The sequence below is a fragment of the Neoarius graeffei genome, chromosome 5, assembly GCF_027579695.1.
Source record: "Neoarius graeffei isolate fNeoGra1 chromosome 5, fNeoGra1.pri, whole genome shotgun sequence".
NCBI lineage: Eukaryota > Metazoa > Chordata > Actinopteri > Siluriformes > Ariidae > Neoarius > Neoarius graeffei.
This window is the reverse complement of record NC_083573.1, coordinates 48,087,571-48,115,132: the sequence shown is the minus strand read 5'-3', so window position 1 is coordinate 48,115,132 and position 27,562 is coordinate 48,087,571. Positions and strand designations below refer to the sequence as shown.

Genomic DNA, 27,562 nt, shown 5'->3' with positions numbered 1-27,562 from the left:
CTGGAGGAACCATTTTCAAGGGGTCAGTCACCAAAGGGTTATTAAAGCGAGGCGGCCTTTCGATTTCATAAAATCGGTGAAATTTAGTTCCCTCTGAAATTTGGTCATCGTGATACATGTTTATTTCTGTAATATCTCACAAAAAAGCAGGCCATTCTGTGGCTGGGAAGTGATTTAACTTGAGGGGATTCCAGATCAAATAATGTGCATGAAATCACTCGCTTTGCACAGTCAAATAGACAGAGGAAGTCCATGTGCGCATGCGCAGGTTTACCACCACCTTCTTTTGGGTTTTACTGCAGCTGGCATCCACAGTGTTGCATTACTGCCATCTACAGGTTTACCTTGACCGTGCACTGACAGTTACATCATTCTGTTGCTAAATGAACAGCTGATCACACCGAGGTGCTCACTGACCGCCGATATTTGTTAGTTTGGTCCTGCGTTTCCTTTCCTTCGCAACATAACGTCTTTTCTTCTCGCTGCCAGTCTTTCATGTTTCATTCACATCCTGCATTTTTCTCTCGTTTCAAATTTGTATCCCACAATGCCTTGCATGAACGGGGAAAGCCCACCACATGATGCAGTATCTTGAATTGGGTCATGGTGAAGCAGGAAAAAATAGCGAAGAATTTAGGGCCATATGGCCCTAAATTCATTAACTGTTCTGTTTAAAAAAAAAAAAAAAACCTAATAAAATTGGAAGTCTGTGATTCGAATTCAGTAGCTTTCGGTCCATTAAACAAAAATAACCGGGTGTTGGAGAAAATTCTTTTTATGACCTACACTTGAAAAATCTGAAAGGCAGTACAGCTTTAATGCAGTCCGCTTTCGGCCGATTATATTGCAACTGGATGAAATATTTTTAGGTAAGGGTGGCCCAGAATTTAAGCATAAGTTTGGCTAAATGTAAGATGTTTTTTTTTAACCCATGTTAAGGCCTCCAGAATGAAATTACCTTCAAAAAGTGTGTGTTCTAAAAAAGCTTTTAAATGTTTAAAAAGATAAAGATTCAATTTGTTTAAGATATTTGTTTAAGATATTTAAGATATCAGCCCATGTAAAGCACCATTGTTGAAAAAACAACACGTGCAGAATCAGTTAGTATTTGCCAAGGAACACATCGATTGGCCTAAAGAGAAATGGCATAACATTCTGTGGACTGATAAGAGTAAAATAGTTCTTTTCGGGTGTAGCGGTCATTGACAGTATGTCAGACGATCCCTGGGTACTGAATTCCAGCCACAGTACACTGAACACAGTCAAGTATGGTGGCGCAAAAATCATGGGACTGGGGATGGTTTTCATACGATGGTGTTGGGCCCATTTATCATATACCAGGGATCATGGATCAGTTTGAATACTTGAGATCATCAGAATACTTGAGATTATGTTGCTGTATGCTGGAGAGGAAATGCCCCTGAAATGGGGGTTTCAACAAGACAACGATCCCAAACACACGAGTAACTGAGCAACATCTTGGCTCCAGACAAAAAGGATTGAGGTAATGGAGTGGTAGCTCAATCCCCTAACCTCAACCCCATTGAAAACTTGTGGCGGCGTGACATTAAAAATACAGTTTCTGAAGCAAAACCCAAAAATTCACAGGAACTGTAGAACGTAGTTCGTTCATCCTGGGCTGAAATAGGTGTTTATCGGTGCCAGAAGCTGGTTGACTCGATGCAACGCAGATGCGAAGCAGTTATCAAAAACAACGGTTATGCAACTAAATATTAGTTCAGTTTGAGATTGGGAAGAAAATGTCAACACTGCCATTTTTTTTTTAACAGATTGATATTCCTTTGCTTTCTGTAAAAGAAATACACAGACTTCATAAAAGTTGCTAATGCTTTGATTTGGAATTGAACATGTAAAGCTTCCAATACATTTGAAATAGGGAAATAAAAGCTATTAAAAATATTTCACTTTATTCACTTACAACCAAACAAAAAAAAAAAACAAACCCTCAGTATTGTTTATTTAAACATAACTCTAAATGCAAATGATGCAGCATTGATGCAAGAATGTAGGAAGGTTTTTTTTTTTTCTTCCCCAGATCACTTTAAGACCACTTATGACAGACCTGGGCATTTTACGGCCTGCGGGCCGCATCCGACCCTTTGGTTCATTCTGACTGGCCCGCGTAAGGTTAATTAGAAATTACAAAATAAATGTATTTTCTAATTTTACCTCATGCATGGACTGAATGAGCATTGCTTTTATTTTGAAGTTGTGTTCAACAAAAACGCAATGTGCGTGACATGAACATGACATGAAATCCCACGAAACCTAATCCCGTGATGACTACTTCCGTAATTTGTCCAGACCAACCACAAACTTGTACGTCATCCTTCAAATGGTCCAGCCAATCACATAGTGTGACGTCACCAGCAGGCGCCGGAGCCCGAGCCGATCTGTAGATCTGATACCTACACCGACTCGACACGGCATCATTAGTATAATATGATGCATCTTGCTTGATATTTGGAGTAGAAAGACAATATTGTGATGTCTTTATTGTGTTTTGGGGTGAATGTGACTGAAAAAAAAAAAAAGGTACAAACGTTCACATTTTGTTAACCATTGTTTTGGGAAATTTGATTGAATAAATGACATTTTTTGTAAGCCAACCTCGTTTTCTCCATACTCTTACCAGTCTTAGCAGCTTGTAAAAACAATGTTATTTACTGATATAAAGAAATACAATTAATATTATGCAGAATTTAATTCAGCCTTTTGGTCCGGCCCTCCACAAAATTTTCTGTTTCTCATGTGGCCCCATGGAAAAAATAATTGCCCACCCCTGCCATACGGGATAACATCATTGAGTATTACCTTTCATCCAGATCCTGAAGCCCAGCCTTCACACCGTGTTTCTGTTCTCTGATGCTGTCGAGCAGCTTCATTAGCTGGTCTTTCTGAGAAACCACTGCTTCCTCCAGCAATAAAAAACTGACAGTAAACAAAAAACAAACAATTTTGTTTTGAGAAGTAGCAGCAGTAGATATTCTAGATAACTGAGGAGGCATACCACAAACTGCCAAAGAGGTTCCACACTTTCACAACTTGCAGCCGACACAACTGACTGCAAACGCAACAGCAAACCCGAAAACGAGAAAGAACCAACCTGTTTCAAAACACCCAAACATCACTGGCATTCATAGAAAACACTTGCGGAAGCAACACTGTGGCCTTTCAAAAAAAAAAAAAATCTCTCAGCTGCTGAAGAACTTTCTCTATGTAATCTTGAATCACTCAGAATCCACACAGCTAATCACCTGAAAATCTTAAAACTGTACGACAAATTAGCAAAAGGGACTAAATGGCCAGTCTCAAACGAGTCAGTAATAGTGAACCCGATATTTGTGATCCACAGTGCACAAGTTTTCAGTGGAGATCGCACAAAAATGTCCAAAATTTATGTATTTACAGCAGCGTTTCTCAACCTTTTTTCAGTCATGGCACCCTTCAGAAGTATGCAAATTCTCAAGGCACCCCCATATAAAATATACAGTCACACTGACCATACGCTGACCCCGGCAGTGACATTGTGACATGGGAAAGGGGGCCGTGAGACAAATTTTGATGATGCATGAGGCGGCGATGATTGTTTTTTGGAATTTTAATTCATTTATTTCAATGTTAGAATATATAATTTTTTGACGGCACCCCTAACAAAGCCAGACGGCACCCTGATTGAGAAAGGCTGATCTACAGTACCAGCCAAAAGTTTGGCCACCCCTACCAGGGCTCGAAATTTGTGGTGGTCCGGTCGCCCGAGGCGACTTAATTTGTCATTTGGCGGGTAATTCCTGTCACTAGGCAGCCCGGCTGGCTAGTTGAAAAAAAAAAAAAATTTATATATGAAGCGAAGATTCAGACTAGGGCTGTGCGATATATCAAATATACTCGATATATCTCCGAAAATTCTGTGAGAGATACATCAAATTATTATATCGTAACTATCGAGTATTTTATGGTCATCTGCCGACTTGTGTTTGTTTCGGGTTTGTTGCATTTGTTTAAAACCTTTTCCGGTGGTTTTCTCCCTGTCCCTCAGGCAGTAACATGAGAGGCTGCCTAAGGGTTAAAAAAAAAAAAAAAAAACAAAAAAAAAACGTCACACACTCGCCAACCAATTCTGGGCGACATCTAGGTGCTGAAAGGAACTTGCGTTGCGGGAAGATTTCCTAGTTTCAGTTTACTGCACTGACTCAGTTCGTGCAATCGCTGGTGCTGCATAGGCTACCGTGTAAGCTCTGTCAATTTCAGCGACAAATTAAAAATGGAAGCGGACGAATTGGTTCCTAAAAGAACTAGTAAGGGGTCAGTCATCTGGCATTTTTTTGGATATCGCAAGGAGGACGTGGAACAGCAAATGCCAGTTTGTAAAGTGTGCAAAAAAAAAAAAAAAAAAGGATCAAAATACTCAGGTCTTGAAATAAATGCACATTAGTCATGAGCAATGGTAACTACTCTCTTTTGTGTTATTTTTGACAGAAGTAAATTTCATACATGAACAAATTTTGGCGAGTTGATTTTCTGTTTGGCGAGTTACTCTGGAAGGTCACTAGTCCAGCTGGCCGGTTAAAAAATATGAATTTCGAGCCCTGCCTACTCATTCATAGGTTTTTCTGTATTCTGACTATTTTCTACACCGTAGAAAAACACTGAAGACATCAAAACTATGACGCAACATATGGAATTATGTGGTAAACAAAAAGTGTTTACAAAAACAAAATGTGTTTCATATTTTAGATTCTTCAAAGTAGCCAGTGTTTACCTTGATGACGCTTTACACACTATTGGCATTATCTTAACCAGCTTCATGAGGTAGTCACCTGGAATGCTTTTCAATTAACAGGTCTGTCTCGTCAAAAGTTAATTAGCGCAACTTCTTGCCTTCTTAATGCGTCTGAGATCAAATAATACATAATAAAATACAGTAAATAGCTCTATTCCACAACTGTAGTCATCCATGTTATGTCAAGAACCGCTCAGCTAAGTAAAGAAAAACGACATCCATCATTACTTTAAAGGAGAACTGAAGGCAAATTTATCATCAAAATTCTATTACTCATTTTATTAAATATAGGAATGCATTCTTGATATCTATTTTGTCACTTCTATAGCAAGTTATGAGTGTTTGAAATATGCTCTGTAATATATATATCAGTCCATATGTCAAAGCAATGGCCGTAAACAAGATTCATTGAGACCTGTGCGAGACATCATAGGACGGAAGTAAAACATACAGCGGAAATCAAAGTGACCAACATCTGCCAACGTTGTCAAAAGACACACACGCCCTCTTTCGAATGCTGATGTGATCAAGCTGGAAGTTTTATTTGTTTTGATAGCAATCAGTTTTCAAAATGGCAGCACTGACACCTGGCTGACACTTCACGTTTCGAAGTCTCGCACAAGTCTTGAAGACCGAGCGGATAAGCGACGCCTGCCGTGTATGGAATCAATTTTGTGCCAAAATGTTCATACAATACTTTTGAAATATCAAACAAAAACGACAAATCAAAATACAAAAAAAGAAAAAAAGTCAATTTTTTTTTGACTGGCAAACAAATTATTCGTGTAATCGTGCAAAATATCAGTCTATTACTCTTCAGAAACCTTTTATTTTTGTTCCGCGTCTTTCTCAGTTTTGTTTGACGTAATTTATTTTGGTTGCGATTCCAGCTTTCTCGTTTGCGCTCCCTGACTTTTTGCTTGCAGTTTTGGCACAAACTTCACGTGTGGGTGGGCTGTCCAGGAATGCATTCCCATTGGCTAACTTGTGTTTGACTGACAGCTACGCTCAGCCATTCCCTACTCGGATTCTGGCGGACTGTTTGACGAGTGACCGATCCATTGACGGTAAATAAGGATCGAGTGGACTTCAGTGGCGACTATGATATTGAATTAATTCAACAAAGTGTAAATTCAATATCATAGTCACCACTGAAGTCCACTCGATCCTTGTTTACCATCAATGGATCGGTCACTCGTCAAACAGTCCGCCAGAATCCGAGTAGGGAATGGCTGAGCGTAGCTGTCAGTCAAACACAAGTTAGCCAATGGGAATGCATTCCTGGACAGCCCACCCACACGTGAAGTTTGTGCCAAAACTGCAAGCAAAAAGTCAGGGAGCGCAAACGAGAAAGCTGGAATCGCAACCAAAATAAATTACGTCAAACACAATTGAGAAAGACGCGGAACAAAAATAAAAGGTTTCTGAAGAGTAATAGACTGATATTTTGCACGATTACATGAATAATTTGTTTGGCAGTCTAAAAAAATTGACTTTTTTTTTCTTTTTTTGTATTTTGATTTGTTGTTTTTGTTTGATATTTCAAAAGTATTGTATGAACATTTTGGCACAAAATTGATTCCATAGCCGTGGACCAAACGAACTCAACATGGCTAAAAACCGAACAGGCCGATAAGCATAATATTTAATTGCAATTAGCTGCCGATATGAGTTACAGTACAAGGTTACTAAAACCGAAAACGTAATTGAATAACACGTTAATTAAGAAATAAAGCAAGTTTAAAAATTACTTCAGTTCCCCTTTAAGACATGAAGTGACTTACTTAATACATAAAAGGAAAAAACACTGAATTAGAAGGCGTGTCCAGACTTTTGACTGGTACGATACGTGTCTGTCAAGTCTGGAGGCTTGGCTGAGATCAAAGTGAGATCAGTAGAATTAAGAGTCAAAAACACAACTTTGCAGCAGATGATCAGAGCCCGGGGTGGATGGAAAGCCAATGCACAAATGTTTGTGAGGTTCTGGGATTTATACAGAGGTGCCACAAAGTGTTGCTGCCTCGCCTCATTCAGTGCTGGTGAAAAAGGAGGCCAAGAGTGACCTTAGACCTTTTTTTTTTTTTTTAAATGTTGAAAGAAAAGTGATCTCATGATACAAGAGCAAAGGTTTAAATAACTTATTTTTTTCACGGCCCAGTTTCCATCAAATCATGAGCTCTGATTGGCTGGCGAGTGGATCCGTATCCTACGATACGGACCCCGGTTACGGACCTCTGGCGACTCGCTCGTTCACAACAACAAACATAGTAGCATTTTTTGTCAACGTTTCTTTTTTTTTTTTTTAAATAAGATTTATTTATAAGATTATCAAAAATCTTATAAATTTTTGCCAGCATTTATCAGCATAATAGCATTCATTTTACCAGCATGGATAGCGATAACAAGAGTGTTCACAGTGAAAGCGAGTTTTACTACCCTGAGGAAGAAGAAATAAAATAAAACATTTCAGGAGAAAGATAAAAACCTCTAACTGTTGCTAACGCTGAGCAAAAACATGGCTGAATCCTGAATGACTCCTATTTGTATAAATAGGGGACTACATAGGCGGCAAAATGTAGTTTTTTTTCCTGCCATGGAAGTGCACTTGTATACCAAGGAGGAAGCCATTTGCATTACAGCCGTGAATGAGGATTCAAAATGGCGGCTCGGCTCGGTTTTCCCTTTCGGGCGCTCTCGTTTTCTGTTAGAATTTGGTAAAGAAAAAAATTAATATATTATTTAAAAAAACCTGTAACTGTTGCTAATGCCGAGCAAAAACATGGCTGAATGACTCCTACACTTGTGTTCAAAATAATAGCAGTCCAACACGACTAACCAGATCAATCACTGTTTTTGGTGGAAATTATATTACTACATGGCAAATAATTTACCAGTAGGTGTAGTAGAGTCATAGAAAACCAACAGACCCAACATTCATGATATGCATGCTCCTGAGTCTGTGTAATCGAATAATTAAGTGAAAGGGACGTGTTCAAAATAATAGCAGTGTGGAGTTTAATTAGTGAGATCATTCATTCTGTGAAAAAACAGATGTCAGTCAGGTGGCCCTAATTTAAGGATGAAGCCAGCACATGTTGTACATCCATTTCTCTCTGAAAATCTGAGAAACATGGGTCGTTCCAGACATTGTTCAGAAGAACAGCGTGCTTTGATTAAAATGTTGATTGGAGAGGTAAAACGTATACTGTAAAGAAGTCCAGAAAATGATGGGCTGTTCAGCTAAAATGATCTCCAGTGCTTTAAAATGGACAGCAAAACCAGAGAGACGTGGAAGAAAACAGAAGACTACCATTCGAATGGATCGAAGAATAGCCAGAATGGCAAAGACTCAGCCAATGATCAGCTCCAGGGTGATCAAAGACGGTCTGAAGTTACCTGTGAGTACTGTGACAATTAGAAGATGCCTGTGTGAAGCTAATCTATCGGCAAGAAGCTCCCGCAAAGTTCCACTGTTAAAAAAAAAAAAAAAAAAACGTGCTGAAGAGGATACAATTTGCCAAAGAACACATCGACTGGCCTAAAGAGAAATGGAAAAACATTTTGTGGACTGATGAAAGTAAAATTGTTCTTTTTGGGTCCAAGAGCCGCAGACAGTTTTTCAGACGACCCCCGAACACTGAATTCAAGCCACAGTACACTCTGAAGACAGTGAAGCATGGTGGTGCAAGCATCATGATATGGGGATGTTTCTCTTACTGTGGTGTTGGGCCCATTTATCGCATACCAGGGATCATGGATCAGTTTGCATATATCAAAATACTTGAGGAGGTCATGTTGCCTCATGCTGAAGAGGAAATGCCCTTGAAATGGGTGTTTCAACAAGACAACGACCCCAAACACACCAGTAAGCGAGCAGCATCAGGGTTCAAGACCAACAAAATGAAAGTTATGGAGTGGCCAGCCCAATCCCCGGACCTTAATCCGATAGAAAACTTGTGGGGTGACATCAAAAATGCTGTTTCTGAGGCAAAACCAAGAAATGCAGAGGAATTGTGGAATGTTGTCAAATCATCCTGGGCTGGAATACCTGTTCACAGGTGCCAGAAGTTCTCAGAAACCATGGTTATACAACTAAATATTAGTTTAGTGATTCACAGGAATACTAAATCCTTAAGATATTTTCAGTTTATACAGTAAATATTTGGAGTTTGTAATGAAAAATGCAGACACTGCTATTTTTTTGAACAGCCCAATGTTCATTTTTCTTCATTTTCTGTAAAGTAATTAAAATATTGATACATTTTTCTTCATGTTTTGATGTAGAATATAATGTGCATTGTTCCCAATGCATGGAAATAAAAACTATTATAAGGATTTTGAGCTTTACTCATGTTTTTAAAAACACTGCTATTATTTTGAACACAACTGTATTTGTATAAATAGGGGACTACATAGGCGGCAAAATGTAGTTTTTTTTTTTCCCTGCCATGGAAGTGCACTTGTATACCGAGGAGGGAGCAGTTTGCATTACAGCCGTGAATGAGGATTCAAAATGGCAGCTCGCCTCGGCTTGGTTTTCCCTTCCGGGCGCTCTCGTTTTCTGTTAGAATTTGGTAAATAAATACATAAATATATTATTTATCAGCTTAAGGTCAGTCTGTATGGTGAAATACTGTGACCTCGGCCTTGAATACTGACCTCGGCCAATACTTTCGAGACCTCGGTCACGGTATTTCACGATACGGACCTCCCAGCTGGTAAATAACATACATGTCCTCTGTCATTCTGGAGACAGTATTCGACCCCTGCCGGAGCAGCAACTTGCTTTGATTTACCTGCTCAAGTAAGCTTCAGAGGGTGGTTTATGGCCTTCCCAGGCAGGCAGAAAACGGAGTTTATATAAATAAGTGTCAACCTTTCTTGGTATGGTTTATGGCTGGAAAGGAAAGTCATACTTTAGGGGTTATATCGCTGGACAAGTTCTTTATATTGCATGTGGTAAACCCAGAAGATGGCTTGATCAGTCAGTCATACTTAAATCACACACACAGTTTGATCTTTTTCATAACACTTTAGTTTAGTGACCGTCTCCTCACCCTGTTCAATTATTCACAGCAAATCATCATGACTGTTGCTGCTGATACTTTTAATCTTGATATTGGTAACAATTGCTTTATGAGGTTTTTTTTTAAACATAAAATAATTTCATAATGAAATCTTTCTACTGCTGTTGCAAGACAGTTTATAAACTACACTGCAAAAAAGCTTAAAATGACGCAGGGCAATGTGCTGGTTCAGGAATCATTTAATCCACTATCCTTTCTGAATTGTTTGAACTGATACCAATCCCCATAGCTGGGATGCATCATCGTTTCGATACATTTTATTTCCTAATGCAGGATGTCCTAACCACGTGTTAGTCGGTTTACGAACCACCCGGCAGCGAGTTTGGAAAAATCACACAAAGTCATGCGTGGGTCAGAGGTCGTGACCGCGGAGCCACAGCAAACATGGCGGATCGCCCAGATCGAACGAAGAGTCCTAAATCGAGACAAATTGAAATATTTAGAAAAATAGTTTTATAAAAATGGAGAATTGAAATATTCCAAACCTAAACACACCTGTGAGCTTGAAGGCTCTCGAGTGCTTGCTTCTGTGTCGGAGGCCGCCGGTTATGCCATGTTTGTTGAGACCTCGCTCATTATAATATACTATTCAAAAAAAAGTAGGGGATATTTTATTTTGAGATCCAAATTTTCACATATACAAAGGGATACGAAAGCATGTTGTATAGTTCCTTACTGAGGAAGCATTTCCAAAGAAATTCATCACCCAAACACATCAATGACACTCTCATGATCAGCACGGGATGCTACTGATGATCAAGGGGGTCGTGCCACAAATTTGCATGACTCTGAATTGGAAGGTTAGAGCCACTCCAAAGGAAGATTTTGAAGAGAAAGCATCAGATTATCAGTGGTTGAAGTCGTTAATTAAACAGAGACCATGCACCGTCTAACACAGGATGAGAGGTTACGTGCCCTTGGCATGCTACAGGTTGGCACAAGACAGGTCGTGGCAAGAGCATTGAATGTTTCCCAGTCTGTCATCAGCAGATTATGGTCCAGACATCGTGCTACAGGGTCTGTTCAGGGTAGACCACGATCCGGTCGACCAAGGGCAACAACTCAGGCTCAGGACAGATTCATCCGCACTATTGCCTTGAGAAATCGTATGGTAACAGCAAATCAGATAAGGTCTCAACTTCAAAGGGATACTGGCTTGGTAGTGAGTGGCCAGACCATCAGGAATCGACTGCACAGATTTCACTTACACGTCCGACGTCCTCGTGTCATTCCCTGTTTGAGGGATCGTCACATTAGGGCCAGACTCCAATGGTGTCGTCATCATCAACGCTGGGATAATCGCCGATGGTACCACGTAATGTTCTCAGATGAATCGAGGTTCACTGTGGACTTCCTGGACAGACGCAGGAGGGTTTGGCGCCGACGTAACGAACGTTTCCATGACGTTAACTTCATTAGACATGATCCGTATGGGGGTGGCTCTGTAATGGTGTGGGGAGGCATCACTGCTGCCGGCAGAACAGACTTGCATGTTGTTGCTGGACGTGTCACAGGGCAGTACTACCGGGACAACATCTTGGCACCCCACGTTGTGCCGTTTGCACGTCGTTATGGCCGCCGTTTCATTTTCCAAGATGACAATGCCAGATGTCATAGGGCCAGGATCGTTACAGATTACCTCCATCAGCAGAATATCACCAGATTACCATGGCCAGCACTCAGTCCGGACCTTTCCCCCATTGAGCATGTCTGGGACATGCTTGGACAGCGGCTACGCCAACGTCAACAACCTCCTGCCAATGTCCAAGAACTTGCTGCAGCATTGCAACAGGAATGGAATAACATTCCCCAAAATGACCTGGGACGTCTCGTTAGGAGTATGCCACGCCGAATTCGAGCTTGTCTAGCCAACCGAGGGGGTTTTACCCGCTACTGACTCGGTTTCAAAATGGTGGTAAATTTGCTGTGTGACCCTGTGTTTGTGTTGACCCGTATTCTGGAGAATCTGTCCTTTACTGACTGTACACAGGGTTTCGAATAAATTGACAAATGTTTCCTTAATGTTTTTCTGTCATTTGTTTCCTTCCTGACCTCATGATCTGCATTTCATTCTACTTGTAAATCCAATATCCCCTACTTTTTTTGAATAGTATATTATAAATGAGGATAAACTTTGGCCGTTTCCGTACCCAAGTGTAAACATTAGCATGCTGTGTTTTTCCAGCTCATTCTCCTCCACAGGCATGAGGCAGTGGGCAATACACCGTGTGATTCAAGTACCTGGGGTTATTCTAGCTCCACAGGGTACTATTCATCTTTTTAAATACATTGACCTGTGTCACTTTAAGACAAATTTTAATAAGCAAGTTGTTTCACTAAAACAGACGACTATATTAGGTGGGCCATTTTATGTGTATTGCTCCCAGAAATGAGGTTGGGTCCAGTTCCTAGAGTACCTGTGGTTTCTGTGGTCAATCAGTTGACAGTCTCTACAGGTGAGCTGTTCACAGGTGACACAGAAGAACTTGAGTCGCTCCCGTTTGTGTGAAGTACAGCGCAAGCTTGTACTCGAGCCTAAAGAAGAAAAACATGTTAAGCAACCAAACAGGAGTTTAATTAAAAGGTCATACCCTATTACATATCGTGTCCAATTATTCGTAATCCCTACCTTCAGTTATTCAATTATAACAGAATGACTATGATAATTTTATATAGTACTGTACTTGTATATACACTTTTATAAAACATTTTACTGCTGAAAGGAGTTCTTATCGTTGCCTCACCACATATCCCCGTTGTCTTATTTCTCTTTTCTTTACTTAGATAGGACTACGCTCAGGGCTCGACATTAAAAAGTGCATATCACGGGTAAATTCAGGAGCAAGATCAATGTAATTCTCCTATTTTATATTAAACTTTGGTCAAATGTGTGTCACATTTTGCATTTTGTGCAATTTTTTTTCCTTGCACAATACCAGAAAAATTCAGTTGAAATCAAGCCATTTGAGGCGAATTGGTCCGCTTCTGAAAAAACTTGGCATTTGGATTTCCCGGCAAACATAGATTTTCTTGACGTCATGTGTGGGACGCCTCCTTCTGAATCCTACGTCAGCGCTGGTTTGTTTATGAGAAAACGACCTGGTGGTTTTCTGCAAATTTCTTCAACGTTATCACGTAATTATTAAAATGGTTAACAGATGTATCGTACGAGGGTGTAGCAACACCAATCTTGATGGGATTAGTACTCATCGTTTTCCAAAAGACCGGACAATGAGGGAGAAATGGGAGCGCTTCGTGCGAGGCACCCGGAAGCCGAGGACCAAAGCAGAGCCGAGAAAAAGACCAAGAAAATCAACAATTCATAAGTTGACTGTTGCCAGGGTACGAAATAATTCTGACATCTCATTATATTCTTCATCCAAAGGTGAAGTAACACTGTGCTCAGGTGACAATTCCATAGATTTCAATGCAAAAATCACTAGCTGCTAAACTTGGTCTACACAGGCTGTGCACTGAAACCGTGCAAGCTTTCTCAGCCTGCTGGTGGTTCCGCAGGTGACGTCACGAATCTGGCTCCAAACTCCCTTGGGATCTTTTCAGATGCGTTTTTTTTTTTTTTTTTCTGCTGTAGACAGATGGCCTTGTGCAAAATTACCCTTCTGGATGAATGTGTAAAGGGACATACTTTCGTATTAAAAAAAAAAATTGGTCCAGGACATGCACTTTAAGGACTGCCCGATTGCCCGGGGCAAGTGAAACATGCATCTGGGCAAGTGGGATATGTCCCCGACATGCCCAACCGGGCAAGTTGGAATGAGCATATATTACGAATTAGCACCACAAAAATGAGGCTTTTTGATCTTTTTTTATTTCAGTTCCTAAAAGCATCCCTCACTCCGTATCCACCATTACATCTTGGCTGTTTTCTTAGTCTCGGTTTCATTTACTGCTTTGCAAGTTATTTTATATACCCTGCTGTTGTAGTATGGTACACGTACTGTTTATAGATCCCTTGTGCATGACATCACGTGATAATTACAGCTGGGGTCAGACAGACACCGTCCTTCATGCAAGCAAGGCTTAATCGGTCTTCCATATGGTTAATTTTTGCGCTGTTTTTGCTTGTTCAAACAGAGAAATAGATAAAAGGCATTACCGTCTCCCCGCTATCAAGAAAAATGTTAACAAATGGAAGCAAATGCTTCAAGAACAACGAGGAAATGAGTGGTTAAAGAATACGAGGAGAGGAGCTCAGCCTGAAAACTCCAGAGAAATTCACGATTGCATTTAAAATGCATTTTACAAAAACAAAGTCGGAAGTGAGTATGGAAGAGTTTACTTAAGAATCTCATTTTATTTTTTTCTGCTCGCATTTGAGTTGGCTCCTTCATGAAAGTGTCTGATTTTCTTACAGGTGAAGCTGCTTCCTTATTCGACACAGAAAACCCAGATTGGTTTCAAACAACTCTGGTATTAAAAAAAAAAAAAAACTCAAAGAGCGACATGCACAATAAATCCTGAAAGAACAGAACAGATTAAGAGCAGAGAGAGCTGGAGCTTTGTTTCTGTTATCAGAGGAACACAGTCCTGTGCAAAATATTTATATATACATTTTTTTTCTGGTTACATCATCCACCTCTAGGTTAAAAAACCTCCCACAAACACTGCGCTGCGTCATGACAGACTGGCTGCACTGATTCAGTTACAGGTTGCCAGCTCTGTATAAAACACCCACAACCTACACACTAAACAATGACTTTAAACTCAAACATTATTCTGTCTGTCATGACGCAGCGCGTTTTTTTTTTTTTTTTTTAAACCTAGAGGTGGATTTAAAAAAAAATTGTATATTCTCAAACATAGTACTGTTCAAAACTCTTGGCACCCTATTGTTTTTTTTCATACAAACTTCGTTATAGATTTCTATTTTATGATTTCTACATTATCAAGTAATTACGGTTGCCGACAAGGGTCAAACGGACGGCAACGGCCCAATACATCTCAGTTCGAGAAAACAGCTTCAAGTACAGAAACGATGCAAAATCACAAACTCAAACACAAGTCTAAACGAGGTCTAAATGAAAAAACGTGCTGCAAAAAACAGACAAATGCATCATCAAACGCGATGCAAATCGAGAAATGATCTGCAAACGAAAAACGCTGCATTACCCGTCACTACAAACGGAGATGCTCCAAACCTGCAGGGGGAGCTCTCAGCGCAACAGCTCAATAGAGACACACACGGGATGGAGAGAGACAGAACAGCTGACTGAACCACAACGGTGGATGAAAACACAGCGGGAACGGTAATGTGACTTTTACTTGATAATATATATTTATTATGTTTATATCACTGTACAACGCTCTATTAAGCCGTTACGCTGAGAGTGCCCCCTGCAGGTTTGGAGCATCTCCGTTTGTAGTGACAGGTAATGCAGCGTTTTTCATTTGCAGATCGTTTCTCTATTTGCATCGCGTTTGATGATGCATTTGTCTGTTTTTTGCAACACATTTTCTTCATTTAGACCTCGTTTAGACTTGTTTGAGTTTGTGATTTTGCATCGTTTCTGCACTTGAAGCTGTTTTCTCGAACTGAGATGTATTGGGCCGTTGCCGTCCGTTTGACCCTTGGTGGCCACCGTAAGTAATAAACCTACAGTCAGATAGTTCTACACAAACAGACCGAACATTACAACAGCTGTATGCATGTGAAATGGAAATAAATCGACGAAGGCAGGAAAAACTATTTTGGATAAAATTGTTATTGTCCCTTACAAGTAAAAAGTAATCAATAACCAAACTATCAAATAAACTTCATCAATAACCAAACTTCAACACAATGTGTGATCATTTTATGTTGCAATTTACAACTATTCTATGGCTTTCCTAAATAAATAAATAAGTAAGTAGTACTCGCAAAATAGGGGGCAAGTGGAAATTAACCCTCACTTGCCCCCCAGGGCAAGTGGGTTTAAAAGTTAATGTCGAGCCCTATATGCTTATGTACAGCAGGAAATCAACTTAAACTGCTAACCTCAGTTTAACAGAGGCATCAACAGACTCACGACAAAGTTTATCCATGTTCCATAGGTCGCGTTAACCGACAATTGTCCGTCATTGATGGATTTTTTTTTTTAGCTATGAAAGAAAAATCTGAAGGCCGTCCGTCATTTTGACGGATGTTTACCGTTACCATTACCAATAACAATAATAGTCTAATAATAACAATAATAAAACATAATGAAACACACAATTGAAATGATTGGCAAGTTGTGGCAGAGTTTTCTTACATACAGTATACATAGTCTTCACTGCCGTCACTTTCAATCTGAGCCGACGTTGCGGCGTCTTGATGTTCAGTGCATAGGCTACTCATGTATACACTGTAGCCACTGCGCAAGGCTGTTCCCCCCATCGCGCTCCTGACCGCGCTAGGACTTTTCTAACCACTAGCACAGTGAGATGGATTAATGTTTCCCTTCTCTGCAGAAGACACGTCATTTTTGCTATTAAAAAAAGAGATGCATTGGGTTGTGTCGTTTCCCTGCCTGTACGTCTTAATGCAATAGCGCTCATTTAGGCTAGTTGTTTTCTTGTTTTTAAAATGAAACAAATGTCGATTTATTGTATTCTTCCCCAGCAAGCTTAGGAAGCTTAGGAACATCACTGCTCGAATATCTGCTAAACTATCATTTTAATGAGAGCACGGGTAGACAAACTAACATTTAAACATAACTTCATTTTATTTAAGACCTTCCGTGTCAGGTTCCAGGCTCCGCCGAGCCGAGACGCGGGGTGCAGCTGCACCACTGGTGCAGAAAGACCGCATGCTGCAGGATTTCCTCCCTATGAAGAGAGTACTAGCAGGGTCGGGAAATCCAACTTTCAGAGGCTCTTGCCGGCTTCTGATCACTTCCCTGGGAGAAATGTTTCCCGACTTCAGAACTTTGGCTGAAGTGGCGCTGGTTATTCCAGTCTCCAGTGTCGCAGCAGAGCGCGGGTTCAGCCTTCAGAATAAAATTAAAACGTCAATGAGAAGTCGTCTGTCCGAGGCAAAGACGCAAAATTGAATGACAATTGCCTCGGCAGCAGTCTCCATTGACGACTTTGATTATGCACAAGCGAGCTCCCAATTTAAATCCATGCGGGCCAGAAGGAAGGTTTGAGCTCACGCAAACAGGTCAAATTAGATTGTCACTTAAATCGTTGTAGTGGACTGTTCATATTTTAACTGCAATTGCCTTGCTACGTTGTAAAATAACATTTTCCGTATGCCCGTTAAGGCACAACAGCCGCAATGTTTTTAGCGGAGGGAAAATGGGTTCACAGTGACCGAACGTCAGAATCTCTGTTCATCTTTTTGCATCATAAATACATAAATAAATGATTAAATAATACAAGCTTGTTCTGTGAATTAATTTTTAAATGAAAATGAGTCCATGAAAACACAAGTTATTAAATATATAGCATTTATAGCCTATATACATTGTCATTTAAAAGTTAAAATAAAATGACAGATAATAATGGACAATGACGGAATTTTTACGACCCTGTCCGTCAAAATGACGAACAATGAAAAAGTCTAACGCAACCACTGCCATGTTCACAGATGTGCTATGCAACCGCTGTATTTTGTGTGACTCAGATGAAATGAAATGACCAGTGTGTAGTTAGTCTGAACAAGTGTACTGGATGTCCTTGAGTAACACTCTCAGGGAAAGGGTTTGTTTGTTTTTTTTGTGTCTTGATCACATTATGTGGGTGAAATATGATATTGCTCGCAAGCAACGCAAATTGAAAGCAAAAGGACAATTTTTAAGCACTTCAGAGCAATGGGATAATAATGAAATGAGAAGAAAGACAAGTTTATTATAAACACGAGAATAACTCAATATAGTCATGGATGGGTCATGAAGAGTCTGGTCAGAAAATCACGTTGGTTTGCTGTCTGCAGGTTTCTCTCAATTTATCAATATGGAATCCAGCCACATTAAATGGGTGACCATTCTATAAAACACCACTTGAACATCGCTTTGGATTAGAGCGTCTGCTAAATGTCTGTAATGCAATGCAATGTAAAACAACAGCACTCTTCTACTTCTAATAGAAAATAAGAGTGAATGATTTTAAAATATATGCATTGATTTAAAGGGCAACAACTGAAAATCATTGCAACAATCATAAATCTATTTTTTATTTATATATATATATATATATATATATATATATATATATACACATACACATACACACACACACACACACACACACACATATATATATATATATATTTTTTTTATCTGATGTGTAAATAATTTAATATACAGGGCAATTTGCTAATCATTATCTCCAGATGTAGGATTTGGGTATCTATGCTCAGTGTTGTTTCAAAATTCCCAAACATCTTTCAGAAATCTAACATTAACCTGATTATTGTAGAATTATTAGGCATCTAATCAAGATCACAAAATTGTGCAATTACAGCCAAGAAACCTCTGTCTGTCACACGTACACTCAAGCACAGACTTGAGCACACAGTGAAATTTAACCTCTGCATTTAACCCATCCGAAGCAGTGAACACACGCACAAGTGAGCAATGAGCGCACACATGTACCCAGAGCAGTGGGCAGCTATGCTACAGCTCCAAGGGAGCAGTTGTGGGTTAGGTGCCCTTGCTCAAGGGCACTTCAGCCTAACCTTCAGACCATGGCTGCCCCATGTTAACCTAACTGCATGTCTTTGGACTGTGGGGGGAAACCCACGCAGACACGGGGAGAACATGCAAACTCCACACAGAAAGACCCGCGTCGGCTATAGGGCTCGAACCCAGAACCTTCTTGCTGCGAGGCGACAGCGCTAACCACTACACCACCGTGCCGCCCCAGGCCTATTTCAAATGTCCCTTTTCTGTTTGAAGTGCTGGAGAAAGTGGTTGTGGTTCAACTGCAGGATCTCAAGCTGATCAAACTGTAAAAAAAGTTCCGCTTTGGCTCTGCACACAGCACCAAAACTGCCCTGTCCAGAGTTACAAATGACCTGCTGAAGACAGCTGACTGTGGGTCACCATCCATCCTCATTTAACTGGATCTTTGTTCAACATTTTACATAATAGATAACAGATTTAACAATACACAAGCTCATGCCATGTTTATGTAGCACGACCGGAGATTGTATTTCATGATCAGAGTTGTATTATTATTATTATTACTTCACTATATTTTACAGTGGGCTCCTAGTATACAATCCCCAATAAGTTTGATTTGGATCTCATGTGACCAGAACACACACACACACACACACACTTGTAGTTCTAATGATGCTTGGTGAACTTCAGGCACTTCATTTTGTGATGGGCAATTCCATGTAAACGTCAACCTCACCATGCAAAAATAAAGCAACATGTAATACATCAAAACCACTCCCAGAGATCTCACCTAGGCCTGTATTTTACAGATGTGAATAAGTTGAACCAATTTGTAACCAACCTAATGTGTCACTGTCAGTCTTTCTTTCTTATAATGTAAAACCCAAGCTAAAATCAACTTTGATGATGTACAATTCTATATTATTGCCACAAGCCACAGAAATGTATGCTAAAATCCACAAAACAGCAAAACAATAGCCATCCTAAATATTATTTAAGAACTTTGATAGTTTTAGCTGATATTTAGAGAGTTTTTCAAAGGGTTATGGTGGTTAAATTGCTGATTTTCTAAACATATGCCATGTCTATTTCAGACGCGTCACATCCATAACGGAATTTCGTCACATCCATAACGCTGACTTTTCCTTCCAAAACTCCGCATGAAATACAAAATATTTTAAACAAAGATTTTTTAATATTCACCTTGGACCCCTCTATCAAATGGATATCTCCATTTCGACATTAGGTTTACGATTTCACAGAGTTTGATAAAAATGTACAGTCACCCAAGAAAAGTGATACTTTTTCTGTCACGTCCATAACGCATCTTTTATTGGCATTTTCTGGCATGCCCTAGATGTACTATGGGAATTGTTCTTGTTCTATCACTTCTCCAGTATGGTACAGCCTTAAAATATGCAACACCTGTTTAAATACTGGGAGACAATAAAACATGCACTGGGTCATTTGTTGCCATTTTGAGTTCAAGTGTCACGTCCATAATGCTGGAATTGCTCTGATGCTCTCATGAAGGGCTTCTTTATGCAACACTTATGGACAGCTTGTTTTGAAAGTTGCACTGAACAGCTGATTTTCAAACTTTGCAACCACAAGAAATCAACTAAATTGTGCAATTCAAAACATGTGGGCTCTTTTTTTTTTTTGCCTCTGTCATTTCTAACCGTGTAAGGGAAGAGTGTGCTCATTTCCAGTTGTTTGAGACATTAAACTTTTTTTTATGGACTTAATTGTGCTTAGAGATATTTTAATTGATTGTGAATCAATTAAAATCCAATTTGTGCAGGTCAAAAACTTTGTCTCTCTTGCTTTAAAACAGGGGTTCTCAACCTTTTGCAACCTGGGCCCCACCAAAGCTGGTTCATTGCAGTTGGGGGCCCCTCTTCTCGCCCCGCCCCCATCCCCCCCCCCCCAAACACACTCACCCGCAGTGACGCCACCCGACCTACAGCACCTTATATCGACCGATAGATAGATAGATAGATAGATAGATAGATAGATAGATAGATAGATAGATAGATAGATAGATAGATAGATAGATAGATAGCTAGCCCTGGGCTAGATTATTATTATTATTATTATTATTATCATTATTATTATTAGTAGTAGTAGCAGCAGTAGTAGCATTATCCATAGTAGACTAGCAGTAAGAAAACAACAAAAACAACAAATTATTTGGGTAGAGCTGAAATGGGGAAAGCAAAAATACAGTGTGGGGTAGTAGTCTTTAAAAAGACTGTTTGGGTTTTGCGCTGTATCGATGGATTGATGATAGTAGACTAGCGAGAGTCGGCACGAGTTAACTCGGCAAGAAACCAGACTAGTGTGTGTGTGGCAAGCACTCACACGGTGGCCACGGTATGCAGACTCACTCACGTGACGTTGCGTCATGTTCGCGTCACGGGCTTAAAATAACCTACACACAAGATTTTATGATAGATTGATGATAGATTTTATAATAGTATTGATTTGTATGTAATAGTCCAATGTCCTGCATTTTGACATGGGTAAATGTGTTGCATCTGCTTAGCTACTATAGCCTGTTAGCCCCAGATTTTTTTTTTGCCTCCATACATGAAGCCTACTCGCGACCCCCCTGGAGTACCTCCGCGCCCCACCAGGGGGGCGCCCCGGTTGAGAACCACTGCTTTAAAAGATTAAAAAGTAGGGTGGTGCATTGTGTAGCACTGACTCAAAGCTCCAGGGTCCTGGCGTCAAGCCTGAGCTCAGGTTATGTTGTATTTAAAGGAGAACTGAAGGCAAAATTTTTATGATTGAAATTCTATTTCTCTCATTTTATGAACTATAGGAATGCATTTTTGATAGCTATTTTGCCACTGCTATAGCAAGTTGAGTGTTTGAAATATGGCCGTAAACAAGATTCGTTGAGACCTGTGCAAGACTTTGTAGGACGGAAGTAAAACATACAGCGGAAATCAAACCCTGTGTCTGAAATCGATCACTTGTTCACTACGCCCTACATAAGGAATTACTCTATATTGGACTATATAATGAGCTCATTGGTAAAATGGAAAAAAAAAAAAACGCTTTCGGACACTAGTCCGTCGCGCTGGTATTTACGTCATTACTGTCGTACAATTAAACCGTGCCAGATCAGTTGGCTGGTGGGTTTTCAAAATAATAAATACACGCATGTGTTTTGGTGATAAATCTATTGGCCCTTTTCCACTACCCTTTTTCAGCTCACTTCAGCTCGCTTCAGCTCACTTCAGCCCGACACGGCTCGCGTTTCGACTACCAAAAACCAGCACGACTCAGCTCGCTTCAGCCCTGCTTAGCCCCTAAAACTCGCACCGTTTTGGAGTGGGGCTGAAGCGAGCCAAGCCGTGCCGAGTGAGGCTGGGGGCGTGAGCAGACACTCCCCTGTGCACTGATTGGTGAGGAGGAGTGTCCTCACATGCCCACACACGCCCCGCGAGCACGCTGGGATCTGTAAACACCGCAAACCCGGAAGAAGAAGAATTATGAATTACGAGAATTTCTGAAGCCTTATGCGCCTCGCCTCATCTATACGCTCTTGCCAGTATCTGTTGGCGTTGTCGGTGACAACAAGCCACAGCACCAAGACCAGCAACACTAACGACTCCATGTCCTCCATGTTTATTGTTTACTATCCGGGTCGTGAGACTACCGCTTAAAAGATCACTGAATCAGTGACATACAGAGCATCGTGGACGAGTTCGCGGAGCCCAAGGCTCGTCGTATGCCCTTCAAATAATGCGCGCAGTAGGCTATTGATGTTTTATTATGAGCCATGTACAGTATGTCGCCTAATGTTTTTTTGTTTCTGAGTTACATGTTCGTTTGAAGGACTTAATGTACAAAATAACATAGTTGCACCCCGGAGTGTTGAAATTGGTAAACACAGTGCATTCAGTGAGGTTTGCACCGCCCTCCGTTTATTTCTGACTCTTCCTGTCACCGTTGCAACCTCTGAGCGCTCATTCGTATGCCCTTCAAATAATGTGCGCAGTATAGGCTATTGATGTTTTATTATGAGCCATGTACAGTATCCTAATGTTTTTTGTTTCTGAGTTACATGTTCGTTTGAAGGACTTGATGTACTAAATAACATAGTTGCACCCGGTAGTGTTGAAATTGGTAAACACCGCAGTTGCGGACATTTTGTAGCCTAAAATGATGTTATGATAAGCTTTAATAAAGGGCCCGGTCATTTGCCCCGCCCCCGGCCCGGCTCTGACTTGTTCCGCCACTGTCACTGATGTCACTGTTTGCGCTGCTTAACGACATCACGTGACGTCCACCCACTTTCGCTAACTCCACCCAATGTGTCCACCCACTTCCAGCCAGCACGGTTCAGCGCGGTTGTAGTCGAAATGCAACTTCAATAGCCCCGCTCAGCTCGACTCAGCACGGCACGGCTCAGCCGCGTTTGTAGTGGAAAAGCGGCATATATTATACCGAGTGCATTTCCCACATTAATAAATACAAAGTACCTGCATCTTTCAGTTCTTTTAAATCAAGGCTGAATACTTTCTTCTTTGCTGCTGCCTTTTATTAAAACAAATTTGAGACTTGTAATTTGATTTCTTTCAGCACGACCGCAATGCATGATGGGATATATTGCTTTGGTAAGTGACCATCATTGTATACTACTTTTCGTGATGCACTGTGGGATACTTTGAGCGCACTATATAGGGTGTAAATAATTCTCACTAAGGTTTTGGAAAGCACTACAAAATGGCGTCCCCACTATATGGTGCCCTGCATAGTGAGTAGGGAGTGATTTCGGACACAAGGAAAGTGACCAACATCTGCCAACGTTGTCTTTCGAATGCTGATGTAGTCAAGCCGGAAGTTTTGTTTGTTTTGATAGCAATCAGGAAAGTTGGGGAAAAAAAGTAGGCAGTAACCATCATTTAAACTTGTTTTTGTGCAATATTTCATTTGGAAAACAGTTTTCAAAATGGCGGCACTGACACCTGGCTGACACTTCACGTTTCGAAGTCTCACACAAGTCTTATGAAGATCACGCAGATAAGCGACGTCTGCCGTGGACCAAACGAACTAAGTTCAACATTGCTAAAAAACAAATAAGCCGATAAGTATAATATTTAATTGCCAATACGAGTTACGGTATAAGGTTACTAAAACCGAAAACGTAATTGAATAACACGTTAATTAAGAAATAAAGCAAGTTTAAAAATCACTTCAGTTCCCCTTTAATGCACAGTTGCTCCTTGTAATTCCCTGCCTACAACCAGTAAAAACAAAAACAAAACAAAAAACACAATCCACCAAACACACCCCCTCAAGCTGAAATCTCAACCCATCAACTTGGAGTAGTCTTCCCAACTACCAGTACCATGTACACGGAGCAACGTCGAAATCAACATGGCCACCCACACTGAACAGTATAACGTCCCCCTTCTCTACTTGTAAATTCGTTGATAGCAGTACGTGTCTTTAGATCAGTTAATATACAGGCACAATACTTGGCTAAATCTACAACACTGACCTTATTAAATCACTGTTTTGAGAAGGGAATCAAACATTAAACTTATCACTAACATTGGCTGGTTAGTTTGTTACTAATGCTACTCATTTTTGTCCGCTACTGTCCAAACTGTTGCCTGAATGTTTGAAGTTTACTGTAGTAGTATACTAGTACTGTACCAGTGGCCACTCATGAAATCAGTCCTGTAACTCTAAAAGCACCATTAAAGGTTACTTTTATGATCTTTACTTGCTCTGACAGATGAAATGAAAGACGTGTTCATGGAAACATCCATGTCTTCTCCTCCCCCCATTTCAAATGCTGAACTCCCTACATAGGGAATTACTATATAGTGAGCTCACTGGTAAAATAATAAAAAATAAAATAAAAAAAATAAAAAAAAACCTTTCGTACACTACTCCATCGCGCTGGTATTTACATCATTACTGTCGCACAATTAAAACGTGCCGATCAGCCGGCTGGTGGGTTTTCAAAATAATAAATACACTTTTTTTTTTTTAAAGATTTTTTGGGGGGCTTTTTCCACCTTTATTGGATAGGACAGTATAGAGACAGGAAATGAGCGGGGGAGGGATCGGGAAATGACCTCGAGTCGGAATCGAACCCGGGTCCCCGGATTTATGGTATGGCGCCTTATCCACCTGAGCCACGACGCCCCTACGCGCATGTATTTTTGTGATAAATACATATTATACTGAGTGCATTTCCCACATTAATCAATACAAAGTACCTGCATCTTTCAGTTTTTTTTAAATCAAGGCTGAATACTTTCTTCTTTGCTGCTGCCTTTTATTAAATCAAATGAGACTTTTGATTTCTTTCAGTGTGACCGCAATGCATGATGGGATATATTGCTTTGGTTAATGACCATCGGTTGTACACTACTTTTCGTGATGCGTTGTGGGATACTTTGAGCGCACTATATAGGGTGTAAATAACCCTCACTAAGGTTTCGGACAGCACTACAAAATGGCGTCCCCACTATATAGTGCCCTATATAGTGAGTAGGAAGCGATTTCAGACCCAGGGTACAGGTAATTAAAAATCACTCGCTCCTTAATTCGACAGTGGTTTGAAATTACAAGTGTATAAACTACTTCTGGATTTTAGAGCCTCCTTCTTATAATTCTAGACATAATATAATGTTTTACAAGCTGTTTGAAAAACATTTGGTGAGATGGCACACCAAGGCCATGTCACGGTTTCATCTTATCAACACGCTAGAGAACAGTCAGAGCTTTTTTTTTTTTTAATCAATAAACTCGACATGAGGACGGGTTGAACCTACAAACCTGATTGAGACTCCTGTGGTATGACTGTATGGTTGCGCGTCACCTTCACTCGCTGATGAGCTGATACACAATCTGAACACAGAGCTTCCTCGCACTCCTTACACCATCCACTAAGGGCAGCGTCGTCACATCCTCCACACTTCAGACAGACAGAAAGAATGCATTCAACATGTCAACAAGTTGAGTGACAACATATAAGAAAATAAAACATTTCAAAGGCCATGGATTGATCTGGTTCATATCGTACTTCTGAGTAACAGTCTCATTTGCGAGCCCCTAATGTTAGTTCTGCTTCCAATGTTTTGGTCTGTAGTGTACATACTGCAGTAATAAACAATCAAATCCTGACATTAATATTATCGGACATCGAGATAAAATTTTACAGTTTTGTTCGCTGGAATGTTAAAGTACTATAACTCGCATTTACAGCTCAAAAAGGTATATGGGACCGTCTTAGAAACTGGTCTCTCATTTGGGACATTACGGTCAAAAAAATACATTTTCTAATTTTACTTTTTTTTTTACATTTACCTAACACTCAATGTTTCTTTTGTCATGTTTAATAAGAATAAAAGATAGCATCTTGCTTTATCTGGCCTCCACTGTGGAAAATATTTTTGATTACAATTCAAATGCTTTTGTAAAATTGATTTACATATAAAATAACTCCATCATGAATTAAAGCTCCTTCACAGAGGAGTGAAAATATTGAATAAATTTCCTCTTTTTGATTGCTTGGGTTAAAAATGGCAAGTTATGATGACTGAATTGATTATTCACTTAAATATGAATAATATGATACATTTTGGGTATTTGATATGGCGAAATAGGACACAATGGAAAAATCAAGAACACACCGGAAAGATGAGAATAACGGCGGTGGTAAAAGAACAGCGACTGCACCGGCTGAAGGTCGCGTGGGTCTCTGCTGCGGCGCGCGAGCAACGGGACATCACTACCGCACCGGACGGAGTGCGAGGCAGAGGCGGGGCAAAATGACTGGCCGTAGATTCTATCAAAAGCTCGCTCTAAATTGACCATGGTTGCAAAATATTGGCCAAAAATACACAAACACTACGAAATATGAAAGAAAGATGAAAAAGAAACATTCTATTGCCTTATACTGCAAGACTAAAACAAAATAAAACTGTCAAAACTCACCTTTTCAGTGATAACGTCCGAACAGATCACCCGCGTAACAAAGACCGCAAATGGAAGCACGATCAACTTCTAACTGCTGGAGTGGAAAATTCCATTCTACACATGCAAATTGTTAATGTGTGTCCTTCCCCGCACACACAACACGCTACGGTAATAAATAGACCACAACTCGTTTTATAGCTCAGAAATTCATACAAGACCAGCTACCATCGGAACATATTCTGTAAGAAACATATGTGGCAGATCACAAAATCCAGGGACACATGTCGGCCCGGGGGCATTTTGAGTTATTGACAGATTCAGAAAGTACAGTTTCTAAGCTTTCCAATGATGCCTTCCATGTGGAGATCTGACAATATTTGAAGAATGTGTGGCCTTTTGAAAAAGTGTATACTTCTTAAAACAGAAAAGGGAGAAAATCGCCCTCAAAGTTTTCCATCTCAGCTACTCTGGGTGTAGGGCGGGCACATAATGCTGCTCATTTGCATGACATTAAGGAAAGCCCTACCCCCTACTAGCTAGCACGATACTACTTTCATGTCAACAAAGATCACCACGTCAATTTTCCTTCCATGCAAAGTATGCCCAACACAATTATGAAGTACAAAAATAAGTCCTAAAGTATACTTTAACGTTTTGTGGTTGAAAAATTACTCACACTGTAAGAAAGAAAGATAGCACGATGATGACACAACTAAAGGCCAATTTATGCTGACAACCCAGTCCTCACAGACGGTGTCGCAGACAGTGTCTGCGTAGCCCCCCCCCACCTTCGCAGACGCTCTGCGCGCACCTCCCAAAAATTGTGACCACCGCAGAAGCCTCGCAGACAGCGCCGCAGACAAGAGGGCTCTGATTGGTCCGCTGTACACGCACTTCCGCTTCTCTACTTTCCCGGTTTGGTTTGTTTTCACGACCGGCATTTTTAAAAACACGAGTGAAGATGGAGCAGCACGAAGAGCGGTTGATTGAGGAAGTACGGACATCTATACGACTCCAGTTCTAGTCATTATAAAAAAAAAAAAAAAAGTTCTAGTCATAAGTAACCGGAGGATAAACACTCCACTAACCACACCCACCAACTACTCCTAGCG

General features: G+C 40.3%; 1 protein-coding gene across 1 annotated transcript in view; it reads right to left on the bottom strand.

The window, feature by feature from the left end:
- Nucleotides 1–27,562, bottom strand: part of trim33l (tripartite motif containing 33, like) — a 132,129-nt gene that overhangs the window by 20,370 nt on the left and 84,197 nt on the right. Inside the window, exons 3-5 of the mRNA XM_060921860.1 lie at nt 25,308–25,446; nt 12,309–12,426; nt 2,836–2,952 (exon numbers count right to left, since the gene is read on the bottom strand). Coding sequence (XP_060777843.1) covers nt 2,836–2,952; nt 12,309–12,426; nt 25,308–25,446 — 374 coding nt within the window. The remainder of the gene's footprint in view (nt 1–2,835; nt 2,953–12,308; nt 12,427–25,307; nt 25,447–27,562) is intronic.